The 21299-nt window shown below is 39.3% G+C and overlaps 1 protein-coding gene across 2 annotated transcripts; it reads left to right on the plus strand.

Annotated features, from left to right (window-relative positions):
• Positions 1–9: 9 nt before the first annotated feature.
• Positions 10–19266, plus strand: PSMG2 (proteasome assembly chaperone 2). Of its 2 annotated transcripts, XM_006089310.3 has the most exons (7): positions 10–482; positions 3571–3742; positions 9207–9265; positions 12645–12763; positions 13629–13802; positions 18006–18126; positions 18966–19266. In XM_006089310.3, exons 1-7 carry the CDS (start codon positions 426–428, stop codon positions 19056–19058), a joined length of 795 nt encoding a protein of 264 aa, XP_006089372.1. In that variant the 5' UTR covers positions 10–425; the 3' UTR covers positions 19059–19266. The 2 variants fall into 2 exon arrangements, with proteins under 2 accessions (XP_006089372.1, XP_023610035.1); XM_023754267.1 differs by lacking the exon at positions 18006–18126.
• Positions 19267–21299: the final 2033 nt, after the last annotated feature.

Genomic DNA, 21299 nt, shown 5'->3' on the forward strand with positions numbered 1-21299 from the left:
AGGCTGCCGCTGCGCTGGCGCCCAACTGTTGTTTTGAAACGGCCGCGGACGGCGAGGCGTCGGGGCTGTCCCCCGCTCTGCCGGATCGCCTCCACCTGCCGTTCCCTTTCCCTCACGGTTCCCATCTCACGACCTCAGCGCGCCCCAACGCCTGGTCAGAGTCTTCGGACCCGCTCTCCGCCGTATCTCCCTCCCTCGGGGGCCCTTCTGCCCTCTGGACCGGCAGGTAGCTGGACGGGCCCCTCAGGACCCCGCGCCGAGGGCCTCGAAGGACCCCGTTCGCCGGGCCCCGCCGCGCGTGCGTCGCGCGGAGCTCTAGGGACTCGGGTTCGCAGGCGCTGCGGGAGCTCGTGGATTTCGCTTTCCCGCCTCCCTCCTGCCTCCAAGGCCGGCGCTTACCTCCGTCCTCCCACTTCAGTGCGACCATGTTTGTTCCCTGCGGAGAGTCGGCCTGCGACCTCGCGGGTTTCACGCTCCTGATGGTGAGTCCCGACCTCCCCACGGCCCGACTTCGGGGGCTGCCTTTCGGAAGGCGCTTGCAGTGCCGCCACCCCAACTCGGGGGTGTCACCGGCCCTGGGGGAAAGAGAGTTCTTGTTTCTAAAAGGTGTCCCCCCAAAAAATGTATGCACACGCTTTGAGTGATTATAAAGACATTTAATTTTCAGAATTGAACGGTTTTGAAAAGTGTGAATACATCTGGGGGGACTTTGATTTCAGGTTTTCAGCCCGCGCTGGAAATGTGGTGAGGTTGTCTCTGGAGGTCTGATCCAAATTGAACCTTTGTTGGCGTTATCACCAGACCTTGTATCTAAGCCTACAGTTTGTCGTCTTTTTTGACTGTACAACGTAATGTATTTGGATATTACAGAGGCATTGTGCATATGCTGGGCGGGACATTCCCTTTACATTTTATCCTAGAAAAAGCGTTTTAGAGTCATTCTTAGGCAAACAGGTCTTTGTCATTAACCAGAAAAACTACCTACCGATAGGGTAATGAAAGCAACGTTGCCAGTAGCTAACATGGTTTAAAGCTCTTTCAATTGCCCGTGTTCGGTCATTGTTTCAATAAACATTGTATTTATTATATATTACATATGGCTAATATGCAAAGTGTCCCTTTGGGAGTTGGATTGCTCTCTATAACGGCACTGACCACCAGGGGGAGGCGCGGAACCAAGGAAGGCCCTGGCCGCGATCAGCCCTGATCTCCCGCCAGGCCTAGGGACCCTACTAGGGACCCTACCCGTGCACGGATTTCGTGCACTGGGCCTCTAATGTGAAAATATTAGAATAAGACCAGGTACTTGTCCTCAAGGAGTTTTACCGTCTCGTTAGAAACACGTAAATCAATAAAGGCAATATATGCTAGGACAGAAGTTTTTAAAAGATATAGACAGGCCCAAGGATTTATTGAAAGAGGGAGAGACACAAGGACCTATTAAGAAAAGCTTCCGCCCTAACTGGTTTGGCTCAGTGGATAGAGCATCAGCCTGCGGACTCAGGGGTCCTGGGTTCGATTCCGGTCAAGGGCATGTACCTTGGTTGCGGGCACATCCCCAGTGGGGGGTGTGCAGGAGGCGGCTGATCGATGTTTCTGGCTCTCTGTCCTTCTCCCTTCTTCTCTGTAAAAAAACCAATAAAATATATTTTTTAAAAAAAGAAAAAGAAAAGCTTCCTATGTAGACTCTTGGGGGGGGGGGGGAGATAAATTTTAAAAAGGAAGAAAACCCCACCAAACTTATAGCTGCAGAGAACTGATGGAGCGGTGAGTGGAGTGGAGGGGTGGTTGGGTGAAATGGGTAAAAGTAGCCAAAAGGTACAGACCTTCAGTTAGAAGTTGGTCCTGCAAGGGTGTATGTAACGTACTGCATGGTATCTATACTTAACAATACCGTATTGTATATTTGAAAGTTGCTAAGAGAGTATTAAAAGTTCTCACCACAAGAAAAAAAAAATTGTAACTGTGGTGATGGATCTTAAAACTAAATATATTTGGTAATCATTTCATACAGGGGTGGGCAAAAGTAGGTTTACAGCCATGAGTAGGAAAATAGTTTATTCTTGTATTATGTATTAATTATTGTGTTATTTGTTTGTGTCACAATCATAACCCTACTTTTGCCTGTTTATGTTTTAGTGAACAACTGTGGGCAATTGGGGCTGTGGAGGGACGCCTTAAAAATGAGGGGCGTATGTGGGATCAAAGGACAGTTAGTTGGAAGGAAAGATAGTAGAGCATGTGGCTGTGCTGCTGGGAAGAATCCAGGAGTGAGGAAAAGATGGATCATAAAGGAAGTGAGGGTCTAACCAAAGTAGCAAAATCTTAGAGAAGAGGAAAGGGAATTACAGGAGGTAACCAGGGGATTGATAGATGACAACAATGAAAAGTGGGAGACCACTCTGAAGGACCCATAAAAATATGGAGGGGGAGCCCTAGCTGGTTTGGCTCAGTGAATAGAGCATTGGCCTGCAGACTGAAAGGTCCCGAGTTCGATTCTGGTCAAGGGCACATGCCTGGGTTGCAGGCTCAGTCCCCAGTAGGGGGCGTGCAGGAAGCAGCCAATCGATGATTCTCATCAATGTTTCCATCTCTCCCTCCCTCTCTCCTCTCTGAAATTAATAAAAATATATTTTTAAAAATACATGGAGGTGGAAAATATAAAGTAGAATCAATGAAAATTAGTCATGTATTAGATGTGCTTGGTAAAAGAAAGGGAAGAAGTTTCCCAGTTTAAGTAATTGGCTTAGTAATTGTTGCTCTTTTCTGAAATACAAAATATGGGGACAAGTTTGAGCAAAAGTTTAATATTGTACATGCTGAGTGTGAGTTACCTGTGACATAACCGTGGGGAGATATCCATTAGGCTCTCGATTTCAGATAAGTGTTTCTGGCTGTAGCTAGAGATTTGGCAGTTGGACTATATTAGTCATGGGGATAAGTGTGTCTGTGTGTGGTTTAGTGTGAAAATGAGCCCACTCCAACCTTTAGGCACTATCAGGGCACTTTTGTTCATACCTCACAGCCTCTATACTTCCTTTCCCACTGCCTGAAATATTCTTTCCCCGTCTTTGTGTGGCTCTCTCCCTTACCTCTTTTCAGGCCTATAGTTTCTTGTCACCTGAAGTGATTCTTTTCTTGACCAAACCTTTTTAAAATTGCAGCCAAACAAATATACACACATTCACAGTCACTTAATTTTTGGTCATATTACTTTTGTAATTACTATTGTACACTGTATATTTTACTACTTACTTTCTTACAGATAAATTGCTCTCTCACTACAGGCAGGAATTTTTGTTGATTTGTTTTACTACATTCCCAGTACCTAGAGTAATAATTGACACATAGTAGGTGTTCAGTAAGTGTTAAATCAATAGTCTCAAAGGTGGAGGAGGCTCCCTGTTGACACCTCAGTTGCAATTAATGAGAGAATCAGTATGTAGCAATGATGTAGCTGAACATAAACTTTCAGTACTAGTGCTGTCATTATTGTCTTCTGTCTAAACTTCTAAAAGGGCTGCTAATGTTGATGTCTTAATGAATATATATTTTTTTTAATTATTTCAGCCAGCAGTATCCGTTGGAAATGTTGGCCAGCTTGCAATAGATCTGATTATTTCTACATTGAATATGTGTAAAATTGGTTACTTCTATACCGATTGTCTTGTGCCGATGGTTGGAAATAATCCATATGCAACATCAGAAGAAAATTCAACAGAACTCAGTATAAATGCTGAAGGTATGTAAGATTTCGGCATATTTTATTCTACTACAAGTAAAGTTGTGTCACATTAGAAATAGACTGTATAGACACTTTTTGTAGCAGACATTTCCTTGATGCCAGCTTTGTGCAGGATTGACCCAGTCACATTGTCCTATTCTCATAGCCTTTTCTAAATGGCAACTCCTATGAGAAGTGTGAGTGTACTTGTGTCCTTGGATAGAATTTGAGATTTTTGTTTTTTTAACCTGGGGTGTGTGTGTTTTTCCCTTTTATCCTCACTTTTATTTTCTGTTCTTATTGGCATGTATAAGCATCAGTAATATAAGGAAAGGAGAAAAAAGTATTCCATTGGGCTCAGTCCTCAGTATGTTTAGTATGTGCTATCTCATCTAAGCTTCAATCATCCTCTCACATTATTATAGAATCCATAATAACATGATATCAGTAAGGCTTGGAAAGATTGAATTGCCTAATGTTGCTAGTAGGTGTAGGCCTTTCCCATAATTTTTCATTGGACTTTCAGGCTTAATCAGGAATACAATTTATATTGCACTGACCACTGTTTGTTTATAATGGGGTACTGCACTGAATGAGTAAGGGAATGCTGTTGATCATGAAGCATAGGAGCATCCAGTTACTTCATCTGATGGCCAGTTCCTCTGTTAGCCTCTCAGTCCTCTTTTATCATTTTAAGGTTAAAGTCAAGAAGTGCTAGAGGACCATGAAAGACTGTTGGTGGATTGAAAGACAAATGAAAAAGCATTTTGGTTTTTGTTAGTTTTATTACTCGTGTCATTAGCTTGTGATAATGAAAAACACTTAAAAAATCATCTTAATAATGAAATTCCTGCAGGAAAGATGGCTTTGTTAACAGAAGATGTAATTTCAGTTATCACCTTAAAGGATAAAGGACTATAAATATTAGAACTAGAACTTTTAATTTTCTATTAATGATAACTAATATTTATTATTATCTATAAACTGAACACTGCATTTATATGTGTTAACTCATCTAATCATCACAATTATTCCATAGCAAGTTTTACAGATGAGGAAACCATTGCACAGAGAAGTTAAGGTCACATGATTAATGACTGGTATAACTGAACTTCTAATCAAGCCACTCTGGTCCCTGAGGCTGACTCTCTTAAGTACCAAATCACCCTGCTAACGTACCTTCATTCTAAAGGAGGACCCACTGATTTTCATGGACACAAATTGGCAACAAGTCAATTATAGTTCTCTAATCTCCTTTTTTTTTTTTTTAGATATATTTTTATTGATTTCAGAGATGAAGGGAGAGGGAGAGACAGAAACACCAATGATGAAAGAGAATCGTTGATTGGCTGCCTCCTTCACACCGGGAATTGAGCCCCAACCCAGGCATGTGCCCTGATTGGGAATCAAACTGTGATATCCTGGTTCATAGGTTGATGTTCAACCACTGAGCCACACCGGCCAGGCTATTTTATTTTTTAAGATGAGGTATTTTGAAATAAATTATAGATATGACATTTTACCTTAAATATGTAAGTGTGCATCTCTTATCTTTTAAGAACTTTTTCTTACATAGCTAAAATACCATCCTATATAATAAAAGCCTAATATACAAATTGTCCCCTCCACCAGGAGTTTGGCCAGGGGATGGGGCCAGCCGGGGGAAGGGAGGCCCCAGCTGGCAGCCACTAGGGACCCTACCCATGCATGAATTTCGTGCACTGGGCCTCTAGTTACATTTTTTAAATTTTACTGGTTTTAGAGAGAGAGATAGAAACATCCATGATGAGAGAGTCATTGATCGGCTGCCTCCTGCATGCCCCACACTGGGGACTGAGCCCACAACCCAGGTATATGCCCTGACCGCAAATTGAACTGCAACCTCCTGGATCATAGGTTGATGTTCAACCACTCAGCCACACTGCCTGGGCTAAAATACTATTACATTTAACATAATTAGCAATAGCAGTTTCTTAATAACTTTTTATACCCTATCCATATTCACATTGACTCAGTGTACCCCAAAATGTCCTCTAAAGTTAAGTTTGCCCAAACCAGGATCCAAAGTACATCTGATTGTTATACCTTTGAAATCTCTTTTTTTCTAGAATAGTCTTTTATTTACATCTTCATGAAACTGATTGATTGAAGGAAAAACTGGACTCATTGTCCTATAGAATGTCCTACCTACATTTATCTTATTACTCCTTGTGGTGTTATTTGGCTTATTCCTCTAGTCTCTGTATTTTCTGTTACCGGAGTTAGGTCTAAAGCAGGGATGGGGAACATCCGGCCCGAAGGCCATATAAAGCCCACGAAATCTTTTGATTGGGCCCTACCAAGGCATTAGGGGTGAGTTAATTAAATATTTGACCAAATATAGCAGGCTAATTTTTAAGTTGGTAATTTTGTGTGGCCCGGGAATGATGTTATAAATATCTAAATGGCCCTTGGCAGAAAAAAGATTCACCACCTCTGGTCTAAAGAGTTGGTTAGCCGAAACCGGTTTGGCTCAGTGGATAGAGCGTCGGCCTGCGGACTGAAAGGTCCCGGGTTCGGTTCCGGTCAAGGGCATGTACCTGGGTTGCGGGCACATCCCCAGTGGGAGATGTGCAAGAGGCAGCTGGTCGATGTTTCTCTCTCATCGATGTTTCTAACTCTCTATCTCTCTCCCTTCCTCTCTGTAAAAAAAAATCAATAAAATATATTAAAAAAAAAAAAAAAAAAAATGATTCTTCCTTTGTCTTTAAAAAAAAAAAAAAAAAAGAGTTGGTTAGATAAAAGCTAAATATTTTTGGACCGAATACACAAAAGGTAATATTGCTTTCGTATTTCATCAGAAGGAAAACGAGGGATTAAAAAAAAAAGGAAAACAGGATTTTAACAGAAAATTATTTCATGATACACTGATGGAGAGCTTAAGTTTTGCTATATGGAAGTTAGGATATCTTACATTTTAAAGCTTAGCCTGCTAACTCCTTACAGATATGTCCTCTTCCCAGTAGGTTTGCATTGCACTATATGTGTACATCAGAGATAAATTGGAGGCCTGAGTGGCCTATGCCTTAATCCTTTTTCCCTAAATTTATCCCTTTTTTCCTAATTCTTTTTTTTTAATGTATTTTATTGATTTTTTACAGAGAGGAAGGGAGAGGGATAGAGGGTTAGAAACATCAATGAGAGAGAAACATCGATCAGCTGCCTCCTGCACACTCCCTACTGCGGATGTGCCCGCAACCAAGGTACATGCCCTTGACTGGAATCAAACCTGGGACCCTTGAGTCCGCAGGCTGATGCTCTATCCACTGAGCCAAACCGGGCCTTTTTTCCTAATTCTTAATCTTCCTGCTTTAGCTGCCTTTGCCCTGAACATACCTGATGGTTACTAGACTTGCTGATGCAAATCCCCAATCACACCACACCATAACAGTCCAATGAGATAATCCCCAAAAGACCTATAGCAGAAGAGACCTGATCCACCAAAGGATTTGCTCAAATCTAGGGTTATTTGTAATCTTTTTTATAGTAACTAAAAGCTTACCTCTTGCCTAGCCGGTGTTGTTGAGTGGTTGAGCATTGACCTATGAACCAGGAGGTCATGGCTCGATTCCCCATCCCATCCTAGTGGGGGGCGTGCGAGAGGCGGAATGATTTTCTCTCATCGTTGATTATCTCTCTCTCTTCCTTCTTCTCTGAAATCAATACAATTTTTAAAAATAAAATTAAAGATAAGCTTACCTCTTAGCACAGTAACCTAATCCTATGTCCTTAGAGACTATATTTTGTCTTTGGTTCATATCAGAGCTTTTCATTCCTGGATGTGAAGTTGACAGGGACATTTTAGGCATCAGTAAATTGGACCCTTTGTAGAATCTGATAGAAGTTATGGGTCCTTTTCCCAGAAAACCACACACATTGACTCACAGAAAATTTTGCATGTTATTTCAGGTCTTTCAAAAACTCCTGCCCTAGCCAGTTTGGCTCAGTGCATAGAGCATTGGCCCACAGACTGAAGGATCTGGGTTCGATTCCAGTTAAGGGCTCATACTTCAGTTGCAGGCTTGATCCCTGGCCCTGGTTGGGCATGTTCAGGAGGCAACCAATTGATGTGTTTCTCTCACATTGATATTTCTCTATATATCTCCTCCTCCCACTCTCTTTAAAAATCAATGGAAAAATATCCTCAGGTGAGGATTAACAAAACAAAAACCTCCTAAAAAACAGAAATGTACTTACTCCAGGGATTTTATTACATGACTAACATTCTCCTTTGTTTTATTCTTCCGTTAACCCAATTAGTATTGCTGTTCTCTAGAGAGGAGAAGGGAGACTATCAGAAACTGAAAACATTCTTAAGAATTATTTTATTTTCAGTAATGTCAAATTTCTAGGGGAATACTTCTTTGGGTTTTTTGTTTTGTTTTTTGTTTTAGAAAGAAAGTAACGAAGAGAGAGAGAAACATCCATTGGTTGCCTCCTGAACACTCCCCAACTGGGGATCGAACCCACAACCTAGGTATGTACCTGACTGGAAATCGAACCTGCAACCCTTCAGTACACGGAACAACGCTCCAATCAACTGAGCCACACTGGCCAGGGCTACTTCTTTGGTTTTATAATCAAAGTTAGAGGAAAAATAATTTTCTTAGAGTTAACTTTTCAGAAATGAATGTATTCTATAGAATAAAACCCACTGGTACATTTTAAGGTACTTCTAAAATGCTTTATTTTAACCAAGTGATATAGTACATATTCTATATTTTAATTATTGAAAATATATAGATACACCCCAGCCGGTTTGGCTCAGTGGATAGAGCGTCGGCCTGCAGACTGAAGGGTCCCGGGTTCGATTCTGATCAAGGGCACATGCCTGGGTTGTGGGCTCGATCCCTAGGAGGGGGTGTGCAGGAGGCAGCCAATCAATGATTCCCTCTCATCATTGATGTTTCTATCTCCCTCTCCCTTCCTCTCTGAAATTAATATAAAATATATTTTAAAGAAAAAGAAAATATATAGATACAAAAGATTCGATTTTAATTTTTACATTAAATTTTATATCCTTTTAATTCTGTTACAGTTTACATTCAGTATTACTTCGTATTAATTTCAGCATAGTGGTTAGTCAGTCATATACTTTACAAAGTAGTTCCCCCAATATTTCAAGTGCCCACCTGACACATAGTTATACATTATTTTCACTATGTTTCCTAGGGTGTGCTTTACATTCCCAGGACTATTTTGTGACTACCAATCTGAAGTTCTTAATCCCTTCATTTAACATACTACTCTAGGTACATCCATGCTATTGCAAATGGTAAGATTTCATTCTTTTTTATGGCCGAGTAATATTCCATTGTGTATATGTACTACAACTTTTTTATCCTTTCATCTATTGACGGGCACTTGGGTGGCTAATAGTTTTATTTCTATAACTCCTTCATTTTAACTTTTGTATGATTTCATTTTCTTCTTGTCTTTACAGTATATTCATTGCCTTCAAAGAAGCTAGTGGTTCTTCAGTTAAGATCCATTTTTATTAAGGTTAGCATATTATATTTGCCTTTTAAAATTTATTAAAGTAAAATATGAGAAAATACTAAGTATCATTAAGAATTAAGAGTCAAAAATAATTTCTGAGTTTTTATTGTATGTACAGTTAAGAAAGTTCTGAATTTACAGTGAAAAAAAATCATAAAATTTCAGCGGTACTACCATTATTTTATGATTATATTGAAAGGAATTGGGACATATAGCTTGGATCTTACATATTCCCAATTCAGGTAGCCTTGGTGAAAAAACTTAAGCATGTGAATATTAAGGTTTATTTCATTTGTATTACGTTTCAAGCAGTGGCATCTACATATAAGTTATGGATATATCAAAATATTTTCTGCATCCAGCTGCTACCGCTGTAGTCCAAACTACTGTCATCTCTTATGCCCCTGATTCTAGTCTTGCCCCAACTACTTCCCACAAACACTTAATAGTCTGTTTGCAAACAGCACGTCAATGTTCCTTTCAAATCACATCACTTCTCTCTTCAAAAAGCCTTTTAGTGGCTTCTTGTCTTATTCAGAGTGAATTCACAGCCCTACTATGGTCCATCAGGCCCTGCATTTGCACGGATATGGTAGCCATGGCCACATCTAGCTATTTAAATTCTGATTCATTAATTAAAAGTGAATAAATTAAAAATTCAGTTTCTCTATCATTCTAGTCACATGTGTCAAGAACTTGCCATAAAGAGCATTTCTGTTATTGCAGAGTTCTGTTGGACAGTTGCTCTACCTAATCTGACCTCCGACCACTCCTCTGTGCTCATTGCCTATTGACCCTTTTTGCTCACCCTGCCTGCTTCAGCCACACTGGCCTCCCTGTGTTGTTAAAACATATGAAGTTCACTTCTGTCTCAGAATCTTAACACTAATTTATCTGCCTGGAATACTTTTCCCCTTGATACCTAAATGGCTCACTTCCTTTAGTCTTTGCTTAAATGTTACCTCATCAGAAAGGCCTTCCCTGACCACCCTTTCTATCATCTTATCCTGTGCTAGTTTTCTTCACAACTCATCACTACCTGGCATGACATATATGTGTTCATTATCTACTTCTAATAGAAAGTAAGTTTCCTGAGAGAAGTAATGATGTATCATTCACTCTTAATATCCCCAGCTTCTAAAAGAGTGCTTTGCACGCCCAGCCTGCATGGCTCAGTGGTTGAGCATTGACCTGTGAACCAGGAGGTCAAGGTTCGATTCTGGTCGGGGCACATGCCCAGGTTGTGGGCTCAGTCCCCAGTGGGGGGCATGCAGGAGGTGGCCAATTGATGATTAGCTCTCATCATTGATGTTTCTATCTCTCCCTTTCCCTTCCTCTCTGAAATAAATAAAAATATTTTTTAAAAAAATGAAATAAAACAGTGCTTTGCATGTAGAGAAGCTGTCAATAAATGTTGAGTGGCTTAAGGTTCCATCTGTTTAGGAAGTCATAAATTTATCAATGAAGCCCTAACCGATTTGGCTCAGTGGATAGAGCGTCGACCTGTGGACTGAAGGGTCCCGGGTTCGATTCCGGCCAAGGGCATGTACCTTGATTGCGGGCACATCCCCAGTAGGGGGTGTGCAGGAGGCAGCTGACCAATATTTCTCTCATCGATGTTTCTGGCTCTCTATTCCTCTCCCTTCCTCTCTGTAAAAAATCAATAAAATATATTTTATAAAATTATAGCTAATTTGCCTACAAACGTCAGGTGGTCAAAGTAATCTGGCCACTCAGTGTGTGTGTGTGTGTGTGTGTGTGTGTGTGTGTGCATTTTTTTTTTTTTTTTAAATTGATTTCAGAGAGCAAGGGAGAGGGAGAGATATAAACATCAATGACGACAGGGAATCATTGATTGGCTGCCTTCTGCACGCCCCATACTGGGGATCAAGCACACAACCTGGGTATGTGCCCTTGATCAGAATCGAACCAGTCTGTAGGCTCTATCCGCTGAGCCAAACCAGCTAAAGTGTTAAACACTTCTAAATGAAATTTTTAGTAAATAATGACTTCAAAGTAGCAGGCATTTATTGAGTATTAATACTTTGCACCAATACTGTTTTAAGCACTCTATATATAATTACTAGGCAGCCTGATTCTAGAATCTGCCTCTCTTAACCATTATACTATCCAGCACTTCTATTTTTAAAGATTAGCCATTTCTTATCTGCAGTTTAAATGTTATTGAATTTTATTGAATTATTACTGTTTGTTTATTAACAGTACATGAAGAGTTCCCGTAAAGTGGGTTCTCCCCCTCATAATTTTATAACCTATATTACACATTAACCAAGATGTTAACATATTGTCACACTTGCTTGATTCTCTCTCTATGCACAGTTTTCTTTTGCTAAGCAATACAAAAATAGGCCAGCAACATCATATTTCACCCCCCAAAATACTTTAGCACGTATCTTTCAAGAATAAGGACATTATTTTTCACAACCACAACACCATTACCACACCTAAGAAAAGCAGCATTTAATCAATTTTTCAGTAGTATCATCCAGAATATTCAAATTTCCCTAATTGTCTTCAACATATCTTTCAATTTTGGATCCATTCAAGATTCACATGTTGCATGTGCCTGTTACATATTTTTAGTTGGTATCCTTCAAGATAGAACTTGGCTCTCCTTTCTGGTCTTCACAATATTGACTCCTTTGAGAAAACAAGACCAGATGTTTGGCATTCTGAATTCATCTAATTGTTTCCTCATGATCAAATACAGGTCGGAAATTTCTGGCAGGAACATCTCAGAGATGACCATGTGGTAGTTTTTAAGTAATAATGTATTACTTAATTGGAGTACTTGGAAATTTTCCTTAGTCAAAATAGAATTTTTTAAAAATCTAGATTCCTCACAATTTATTTCTAAACTAGAGGCCCGGTGCACGGTAGAGTCCTTCTGCCTGGCTTGCGCCCTCTCGCAATCTGGGACCCCTCGGGACATGTTGGATAGCCTGTTTCAGCCTGATCCCCGCAGGCCCGATCCAGACAGGAGGGAGTCCGATCCCCGCAGGCCCGATCCAGACAGGAGGGAGTCCGATCCCCGCAGGCCCGATTCAGACAGGAGAGAGCCTGATCCTGTGTACTGAATGTCTGTCCCCTGGTGGTCAGTGCATGTCATAGCGACTGGTCATTTGGTCACTTAGGCTTTTATATCTATAGATTGTAAAGATATAATAGGTAATTCATTGCTCTTCATTTTTCACCTTCAGTTTAAGGACTGTAAATGGATCTAAAAATAACTCTAATTTTAGAATATTTAAATTCTATATCATGAGATAAAGTTGATAAAATATTATAGAGAATCCTCTTACTAGTATACTCTAAGATCTAACTTTTAGATTTTCTTTTTTTCCCCCCAACACATACGAAGTATAAATCAAAGCCATTCTGTGAAAAACTGCTTTCATGGGTGAAAAGTAGTAACTGTGCCAAAGTTATTGTTCTTTCAAGCAGTCATTCATATCACCGTAATGATCTACAACTTCGCAGGTATGTTTTTGCCTTTGAAAAAATGTTTTTGTAAAGATTATGCAATATTATGATGATTTATCTATTAAAAAGTTAAAATAAGTTTTACAAGCCATGTATATCCTTACCTCTCCTCCCTGAAATTTAGAAAGAAGAAGGTAAAAGAAAGTCAAGAGATAGGAAGGAGCACAGTTAGGTTGACTCTTTCAGTTCCATGGTTGGGGCACAAGGAAATATACAGATGGTTCTGGAACTGTGCTTTGATTGTGTGGTATTGTGCATGCAACATTACAGAGCTAAGCTATGAAAAGAAAGGAGAAAGGGTACTTAGATTTATTGTTTAATAATTTTTTTAAAGAGTGGGTTGATATTTCTGTTTATTTTCATATATTCAACCATTTGTATTTGCAGAAATCCAGTTGCCTTTACTAGTAAGTATAGCTCCTAGGCATGTCAAACTGAAATCTTAAATATAAGACAAAGTATCCAAGAGATAGCAATATAATCTATTTTATTGCATGATCATTTATGCACGTATAAAATCATGATGAAAAATATCAGCCAAGAGTAACCTTTCAAAACTAGAGCTAATTTCTAGGAATCTCACAATAGGCATCATGGCCAGAAGGGAGCATAGCTGTGAAAACTAAATTTATCTTCGTGATGGTCTTGCCTTAGTTTAAATATTCCTATCTCTTTACCATTTCTCTGTAAATAGCAAGTCAGAACAATATTTTTTACGTTATTCTTCCAAAGATTGCTAAAACTTAGGTTTGCCTTGTGCAATGGAGTAGAGAATAAGATAATTTTTTCTAAAAGAACTGATTTTTGCCTTCGTGTTTATATTTGTGAGTTTTTAGAAAGTTAATTATGTAATTGTTTCTAGTACTCCCTTTAGGTACCTACTTACACCTTCCCTGCAAAAAAGTATTCAAAATAAAATAAAAAACCTTAACTGGGAAGAAATGGAAAAAAGCCCATGCATTCCTGAAATAAGTGATTCTGAGTATTGCATCCGTATACCTGGAGGAGGTATCACAAAAACACTCTATGATGAAGGGTGAGTTTGTTTGCCTCTTTCTCATTTGTTCCCTGCTTTATTTAAAAGTGAAAGTAAGATAATTTGGAGAATTGTTGGATTGCTTATTGGAACTTTGAAAATCCTATCCTATATAATAAAAGAGTAATATGCAAATTGACCGAACTGCAGAAAGACCGGTCACTATGACGCGCACTGACCACTGGGGGGCAGACACTCAACACAGGAGCTGCCCCCTCGTGGTCAGTGCACTCCCACAGGGGGAGCGCCACTCAGCCAGAAGCCGGGTTCATGGCTGGCAAGCCCAGCAGTGGTGGCAGGAGTCTCTCCCACCTCGTAGGTAACGCTAAGGAGCAGTGAGCCGGGCTCACAGCTGGTGAGCACAGCGGCGGTGGCAGGAGCCTCTCCCGCCTCCATTGCAGGCGGATGGTAAGGAGCAAGGGGTCCCAGACTGTGAGAGCCCCAGACTGCGAGAGGGATTGGGATCGGGCCTAAGCCAGCAGGCAGACATCCCCCAAGGGGTCCCAGTCCCGAGGGCACAGGCCAGGCTGAAGGACAACCCCTCCCCCCACCCCAGTGCATGAATCTCATGCACCAGGCCTCTAGTATATTTATAAAACGGAAATTACTTTCAGGGGAAAGATTGAAATTTGATTATAGGAGAACAGGTTCCTGAAAAGCCTTATTTAATGCTTTATTATATGTGGCATTTTAGGGATCCTGATACTTGTTCAATGCAACCTCTATAATCTTTTTTTTTTTTTTATGTTTTGGTTTGGGGTTTTTTTGTTTATATTTTTATTGATTTCAGAGAGGAAAGGAAAGGAAGAGAAACATCAATGATGAGAGAGAATCGTTGATCAGCTGCCTCCTGCTCGCCCCACACTGGGGATCAAGCGCGCAACCCGGGCATGTGCTCTGACTGGGAATCGAACCATGACCTCGTGGTTAACAAGTTGATGCTCTACCACAGAGCCACGCCGGCTGTGCTATAATCTTTTTTTAATTGTGGTAAAATATACATAACATTAACCATTTTTAAGTGTACAATTAAGTGGTATTAAATACATTCACAGTGTTGTGAACCCATCACCACTTTCAGAACATTGGCATCATTTTAAACAGAAAATCTGTTGCATTAAAATATAACTCCTATTTTATTTCTGTAAAGTCAGTAGTAATGTCCTCACTTTTATTTCTGAATTAGTAATTTTAGTCTTCCCAAGTTCTTTAAAATATAGTTGAATTGAATATATGTATCTGCAAGATACTACAAAACATAACTTTAGAGTTCATCCTATTTAAAGTTGTTTCTCACAAAATCAATTTTCTTGTATTCAGCTATAGCAAGACCTGTGTTTAATGTTCAATGCAATTTTACATTCATTGCAATAAATACTTTTTTTAAATATATTTTTTAAATTGATATTTAGAGAGAGAGGAAGGGAGAGGGATGGATAGAAACATCGATGAGAGAGGAACATCATCAGTTGGCTGCCTCCTGCACACCCCCCACTGGGGATTGAGCCTGAAACCCAGCATGTGCCCTGACCGAGAATCGAACTGTGACCTCCAGGTTCATAGGTCCACACTCAGCCGATGAGCCCAACCAGCTCAGCACAATAAATAATTTTTTTAATATATTTTATTGATTTTTTACAGAAAGGAAGGGAGAGGGATAGTTAGAAACATCGATCAGCCACCTCCTGCACACCCCCTACTGGGGATGTGCCCGCAACCAAGGTACATGCCCTTGACCAGAATCGAACCTGGGACCCTTCAGTCCGCAGGCCAACGCTCTATCCACTGAGCAAAACCGATTAGGGCTAAATAATTTTTGAAACTGAAAAAAAATCATGACTCATACAATTTTTAATCCTTTTTTCTCCCTCAATGCATATTAAGATTATTTGCTAAATGTTTTGTGATATACATATTTTGCCTTCTCAATATCAGAACAAATATATATTCTTATCTCTGGAAAAGACAATATTACTCCTAGTGACAATGGTGTGGCTGACTTGAGAGTCCTTACACAGGGGTGGGCAAAAGTAGGTTTAAAGCTGTGAGTACACGAAACACAGAGTTTATTCTTGTGTTATCACTTATTAATTATTGTATTATTTTCCATACAAGCAACTATAAACCTACTTTTGTCCACTCTTGTATTTAATTGAAATAGAAGTATATTTGTAAATTAATGATGGATATATCTCATGTGTTAGTCACAAAAAGTAATAAAATTAGTCACACTCCACCTTCCATTTTTACAGAGAGGACCAGAGGATATTAAAACTCTTATTCTGCCCTAACCAGTTTGGCTCAGTGGCTAGAGCGTCGGCCTACGGACTAAAGGGTCCCAGGTTCGATTCTGGTCAAGGGCATGTACCTTGGTTGCAGGCACATCCCTAGTAGCGGGTGTGCAGGAGGCAGCTGATTGATGTTTCTCTCTCATCGATGTTTCTAACTCTCTATCCCTCTCCCTTCCTCCCTGTAAAAAAATCAATAAAATATATTTTTTTATAAAAAACAGAAAAAAACCTCTTATTCTACTACTAGAGGCCTGGTGCACGAATTCATGCACAGATAGGGTTTGATCAGGGGTGGGGGGAAGGGGCCGCAAGTGGTTGGCCAGCTGGCCGCACCCCAATCGATGGGTGGGGATGGGCCAGCTAGGGAGAGGGGCTGTGTGAGGTTGAGGGGGGCCATCGGGGCCCCGATCGGGCTGGTTGGCCGCCACAGTGTGTGTCACAGCAACTGGTCGTTCTGGTCGTTTGGTTTTTATGTATATAGATTTTTGTTACAAAGTGGTAGTGTGGGTTACTGTAAGTTCAGGGCCATACCCCAGCCCTTTTTAAGCTAGAGCCTTTAAAATGAAGGCACACCAGGGTGACTGGCTTTCTCTCAGCATGAGCCATTTCTAAGGCTATCATGACATGAATAATCAGGAACACTGCTCACAGTTCTTCCATACAAAGCCAGAGAGTCCCTAAGGTATTTTAGAACTGTGTACTGAGATGGTATAATTAGTGCTAACAACTTCCAACTTCTAACTTTTAAGCTGAAATGCTGTGATAGGCTCTCCCTGTACAGCTGAGACCTTTGAACTTACATGTTAGAGTCTCCTCCACATCTTAAATCTGTAGCTCTCTGTCAGTCATGTGCTCTCAAGTTTTGGTATAGTTTTTCTCATAGGGCTTGGTTTTAGGATGTTAGAAATGATTTTTGCTTTTGTTGGCAAACAGGAAGCTTTTTGCATTGGTAAGATCTCCATGTTGTTACTAGCTTGAGGCATTTATAACATAACAGTTAAGAGACTTAAGTTTGGAGTCAGAAAGACCTAGGTTCAAGTGCCACCTCTGCCACTTCCTACATATAGAACTTGGAGCATGTTAACTATATTGAAATCTCTGTAAACCTAAGTTACCTCATAATTAATTGCTAACATTAATTATGGGCAGGCACTGTTTTAAGCACTTTGCCGTCACTACCACCTTTTAACCTCAGGACAACGCTATGAGTTCAATTCTGTTATGATCCCTCTTTTACAGAAGAGGAACACTAAAGCCTTGATAAAGTAACTTGCCTGACATAATCTGGTAAGTGGCAGAGCTAGAATTTGAATCCAGGTACTCTGTCCTTGTTTCCATTATTCCAAACTGATTGATTTATGAAATGGGTATAATTATAACTTTCTCAAGGATTGTTGTAGGGATTAAGTAATAAAATATGCAGACATTGCTTAGCACATAATAATCACTCAATAAATGTAAGAAGTAATAGTAAGGCCCCCCCCCCCCTTTTATTCTGTTCCACAATTTTCTTTTGCTGCTTTTGAATAATAAGGTGTTAAAATATTTCAGTCTCTGTTGTGGTGCTTCTGAAAATAGCTGTTTCTACACAGCTATTAGGTTTCGGGAGTAGATCAAAACATATCTCATGTTCTATAACCAAGGATAGAGGGGTGGTTTTTTATGTAGCCTTGGTGTGAGGCACAAACTTGCATATGCCTAGGGTGGGCTTACATGGATGGCTCCAAGTCCTGGCCACACAAACAGAAGAATGTATCTGGGGTAACGGGAGATAAATAAGTGATTTCATAATGGGTATCTTCTCCTTGCCCAAAACTTAGATTATCTTAGCTATAAAACAGACACACTTAGCTATAGTTAACAGCGTCTTATATCAGTAGAATACTTAATTATTTTTTTTTATTTGTTGTAGCTGTTCTAAAGAAATCCCAATGGCAGTTCTGCTCAAATTTGTTTCAGAAGGAGACAATATCCCAGATGCATTAGGTCTTGTTGAATATCTTAATGAATGGCTTCAGATAATCAAACCACATGTAAGTTTTTTCCTATAGCTTAGCCTCTGATTTCTCTGGTTATATATTCATAAACTTGTATTTTATATGCTATATAAGTAGACCAAATAAGTAAAAGTTTATGTTGAATATAAACATATTTCTACATAAAATTTATTTTAACTGAACTTTTTAAAGGAGGGCAAGTTAACCAACTTGCTATTTACAGTTGTTTCGTTAAAGCTAATTCTCCATAAAAGGAATATCTTAAGTACTTCATTGTATTCACTCTTCATGTTGCATTTATACCAAAAGCTTCTTATAAGAGTAAACAAGTTCTTTTTGGAATTCAGGATTCCTTTTTTTAGAAAACAAAAGGTATTGTTATGTGAGCAATACTGTAGCTATCGAATACGCATTATAATTAAAATACTTTTCTCTATTATGAAATAAGAACATCACACCTAGAGAAATCAGTTAGCCTTTAGGCATAACAAAAGTCCCATAAGGCTGTTTTATATGGTAGGCAACTGTCTTTTTAATTTATGATTTTGCTAAGAACAAATTGATTCCCTCAAGATAGCACTGATTTTTTTTTTTTTAATACCTATTTCTTTTTAGTTTGATTTTACTTGGTGGAATCTATCCACAGCCTTTCTGGCATATCTTTATGATTTGAAACTTGAGGAAATTTATCTTAAGTTGACATAAAGACATAGAAATGTATTGCTTTGTTTTTCCTTACAATAAAACGGAGCTAAAAGTGTCAAAACCAAAAAGAACCAAAAAACTAGAGAAGGGAGAGTTTTATAACACTTACATGTTAAAGGTAATTTGTTGGTAAAGATGAAGGGTTAAAATATTTTGTTCTTCGGTTACAGAGTGATGACCCCACAGCGTCTGCCTTGCCGTGGAAAATGCCAAGTTCTTGGCGATTACTCTTTGGCAGTGGTCTTCCCCCTGCACTTTTCTGATCTGTTTTCATTTTTATACGTTATGTCCCAAGATACTTATTACCAACACAACTGTTAGCTGTATAAAAGTTGTATTATCTAATGTATTAGAAAATAAATCTTAACTCTTTACAGAAAAAAATGGATTAGCAAAAGATTGGTTTTGCTATGCTTTTCATCATATACAAATGTAAATTTTGTACAATAAAACATTTCCTAAATAATTTCATAACGTGTCATTTTAGTTTTTTAACTCAGACTTCTGTATTAGTTTCTTTTTCTGCTGTAACAAATTACTACAAACTTAGTGGCTTAAAACAACACAAATTCTTTACAATTCTAGAAGTCAGAAGCCCAAAAATAGGTCTCCCTGTACTAAATCTAAGTGTTAGCAGGTCTGTGTTCCCTATGGAGGCTCCAGGAGAGAATCAGTTTCCTACCCCTTACCAGTTTATAGAAGCTACATTCTTTGGCTCATGACCTCTTTTACTTATAAGGATCCTTGTGATTACATTGGGCACAACACAATAATCTACAATAATTTCACCACCTTGAATTTTAGTATAAAAGAAATAATAAAAATAGCTCCCATTTTTTAAGTAAGCGCCTACTACATACCAGTCACCTTTTACACATGATCTTATATATCTCATCTGTAAAACAAGGCCTTAAAATATTAAAGGATACCAGGTACATACTACTGCGTAGTACTTAGTAAATGCTTTGTTTGTGATATATAAAGCATACTGGGTTCCATAGCCTGTTCCTGTTTCCCTGGTTAAAATAGTAAGGGGAAGTGACAACCAGATAGTGGGGTAGGAAGTTACAGCCCTCATTCCCCACAGAGACACCAACTTAATAATATAGAGGCCAAAATGCCTTTATGAAAAATCCAGAAACCAGTTAAAAAGTCAGAATCTTGAAGTAGCAAAAGAAGAGTGACTTATCGCATACAAATGAGCTCCCATAAAATAATCAGTAGATCTCTCAGCAAAAACCGTAGAGGCCAGAAGGGAGTGGGATAATAGAAAGTTTTGTTTGAAGAAGAAAAAAAACCTGACAATACTATCCAGCAAAATGAAGAAATACTTTTCCAGATGAACAAAAGCTAAGGAAGCTCATTACCACTAGATGTGTGCCTTTGAAGAAATGCTAAAGGGAAAGGGAGTCATGTAAGTTGAAACAGATTTTATCAACATGAGAGCATACAAAAATATAAAACTCTCTGGTAGATGTAAATAGACAAATACAGGACACTGTAATGGTGTTGTGTAAAGTGTGGGCCAGCCCAAGGTGCTTCCGGTAGTTTTTCCATACCAGTGGCCTGTCTTTGCTCACAGTGTGGACTTTCCTAAAATCTCTCAAAGGTTCACAAACCCTATATAAGCAGCATCTGGCCTCAGTGTGCCTCATACCTCTTGCTAAGCAGCCCCAAGCCCAGCAATAGTAGCTGGCCTCAATTCCCAGTTTAGCCTCCCAGGCCCAGCACAAATGGCAACCATCTGCAAACCACTTTGTAGGTCATAGTAAGTGGCCCCAGGCAGGGCACAGGCAGCAGCTGTCCTTGGCCTGCATCAAAGTCCCTCCCAAGAGGCCCCAGAACAAACACCCGATAACCAACTTTAGATCACACCAGATATTTCATGCAAGCAGAAACAAAAAAAAAGCTGGGATAGCAACATTTATGCCAGAAAAAATAGCCTATAAAACAGAGTCAAAGAGGGACCCAGCAATTCCACTTCTGGGTATTGATCTGAAGAAACCCAAAACACTAATTTGAAAAGAGTTGTATCCCTATGTTCATTGCAGTATTATTTACAATAGCCAAGATATAAATGCAATCTAAGTGCCCATCAATAGATGAATGGATAAAGAAGTGGTGCATATATACAATGGAATATTACTTGGCCATAAAAAATTTTTTTTACCATTTGCAACAACATGGATGGACTTAGAGGGTATTATGTTTAGTGAATTAAGTCAGAGAAAGACAAATACCATATGATTTTACTTATATAAAGAACAAAATAAATGAACAAACAAAACATAAATCAACTCATAGATACAGAGAACAGATTGGTGGTTGACAAAGGTGAAGGGATTAAGCAGTACATACTGGTAGTTACACAGTAGTCATGGGGATGTAAAGTATAGCATAGGGAATATAGTCAATAATATAATAACTATGTGTGGTGTCAGATGAGCACAAAAGAGCATAAAGAAAGTATCATCCGCCCTAACCGGTTTGGCTCAATGGATAGA

Source organism: Myotis lucifugus, unplaced genomic scaffold (genome assembly GCF_000147115.1).
Source record: "Myotis lucifugus unplaced genomic scaffold, Myoluc2.0 scaffold_58, whole genome shotgun sequence".
NCBI lineage: Eukaryota > Metazoa > Chordata > Mammalia > Chiroptera > Vespertilionidae > Myotis > Myotis lucifugus.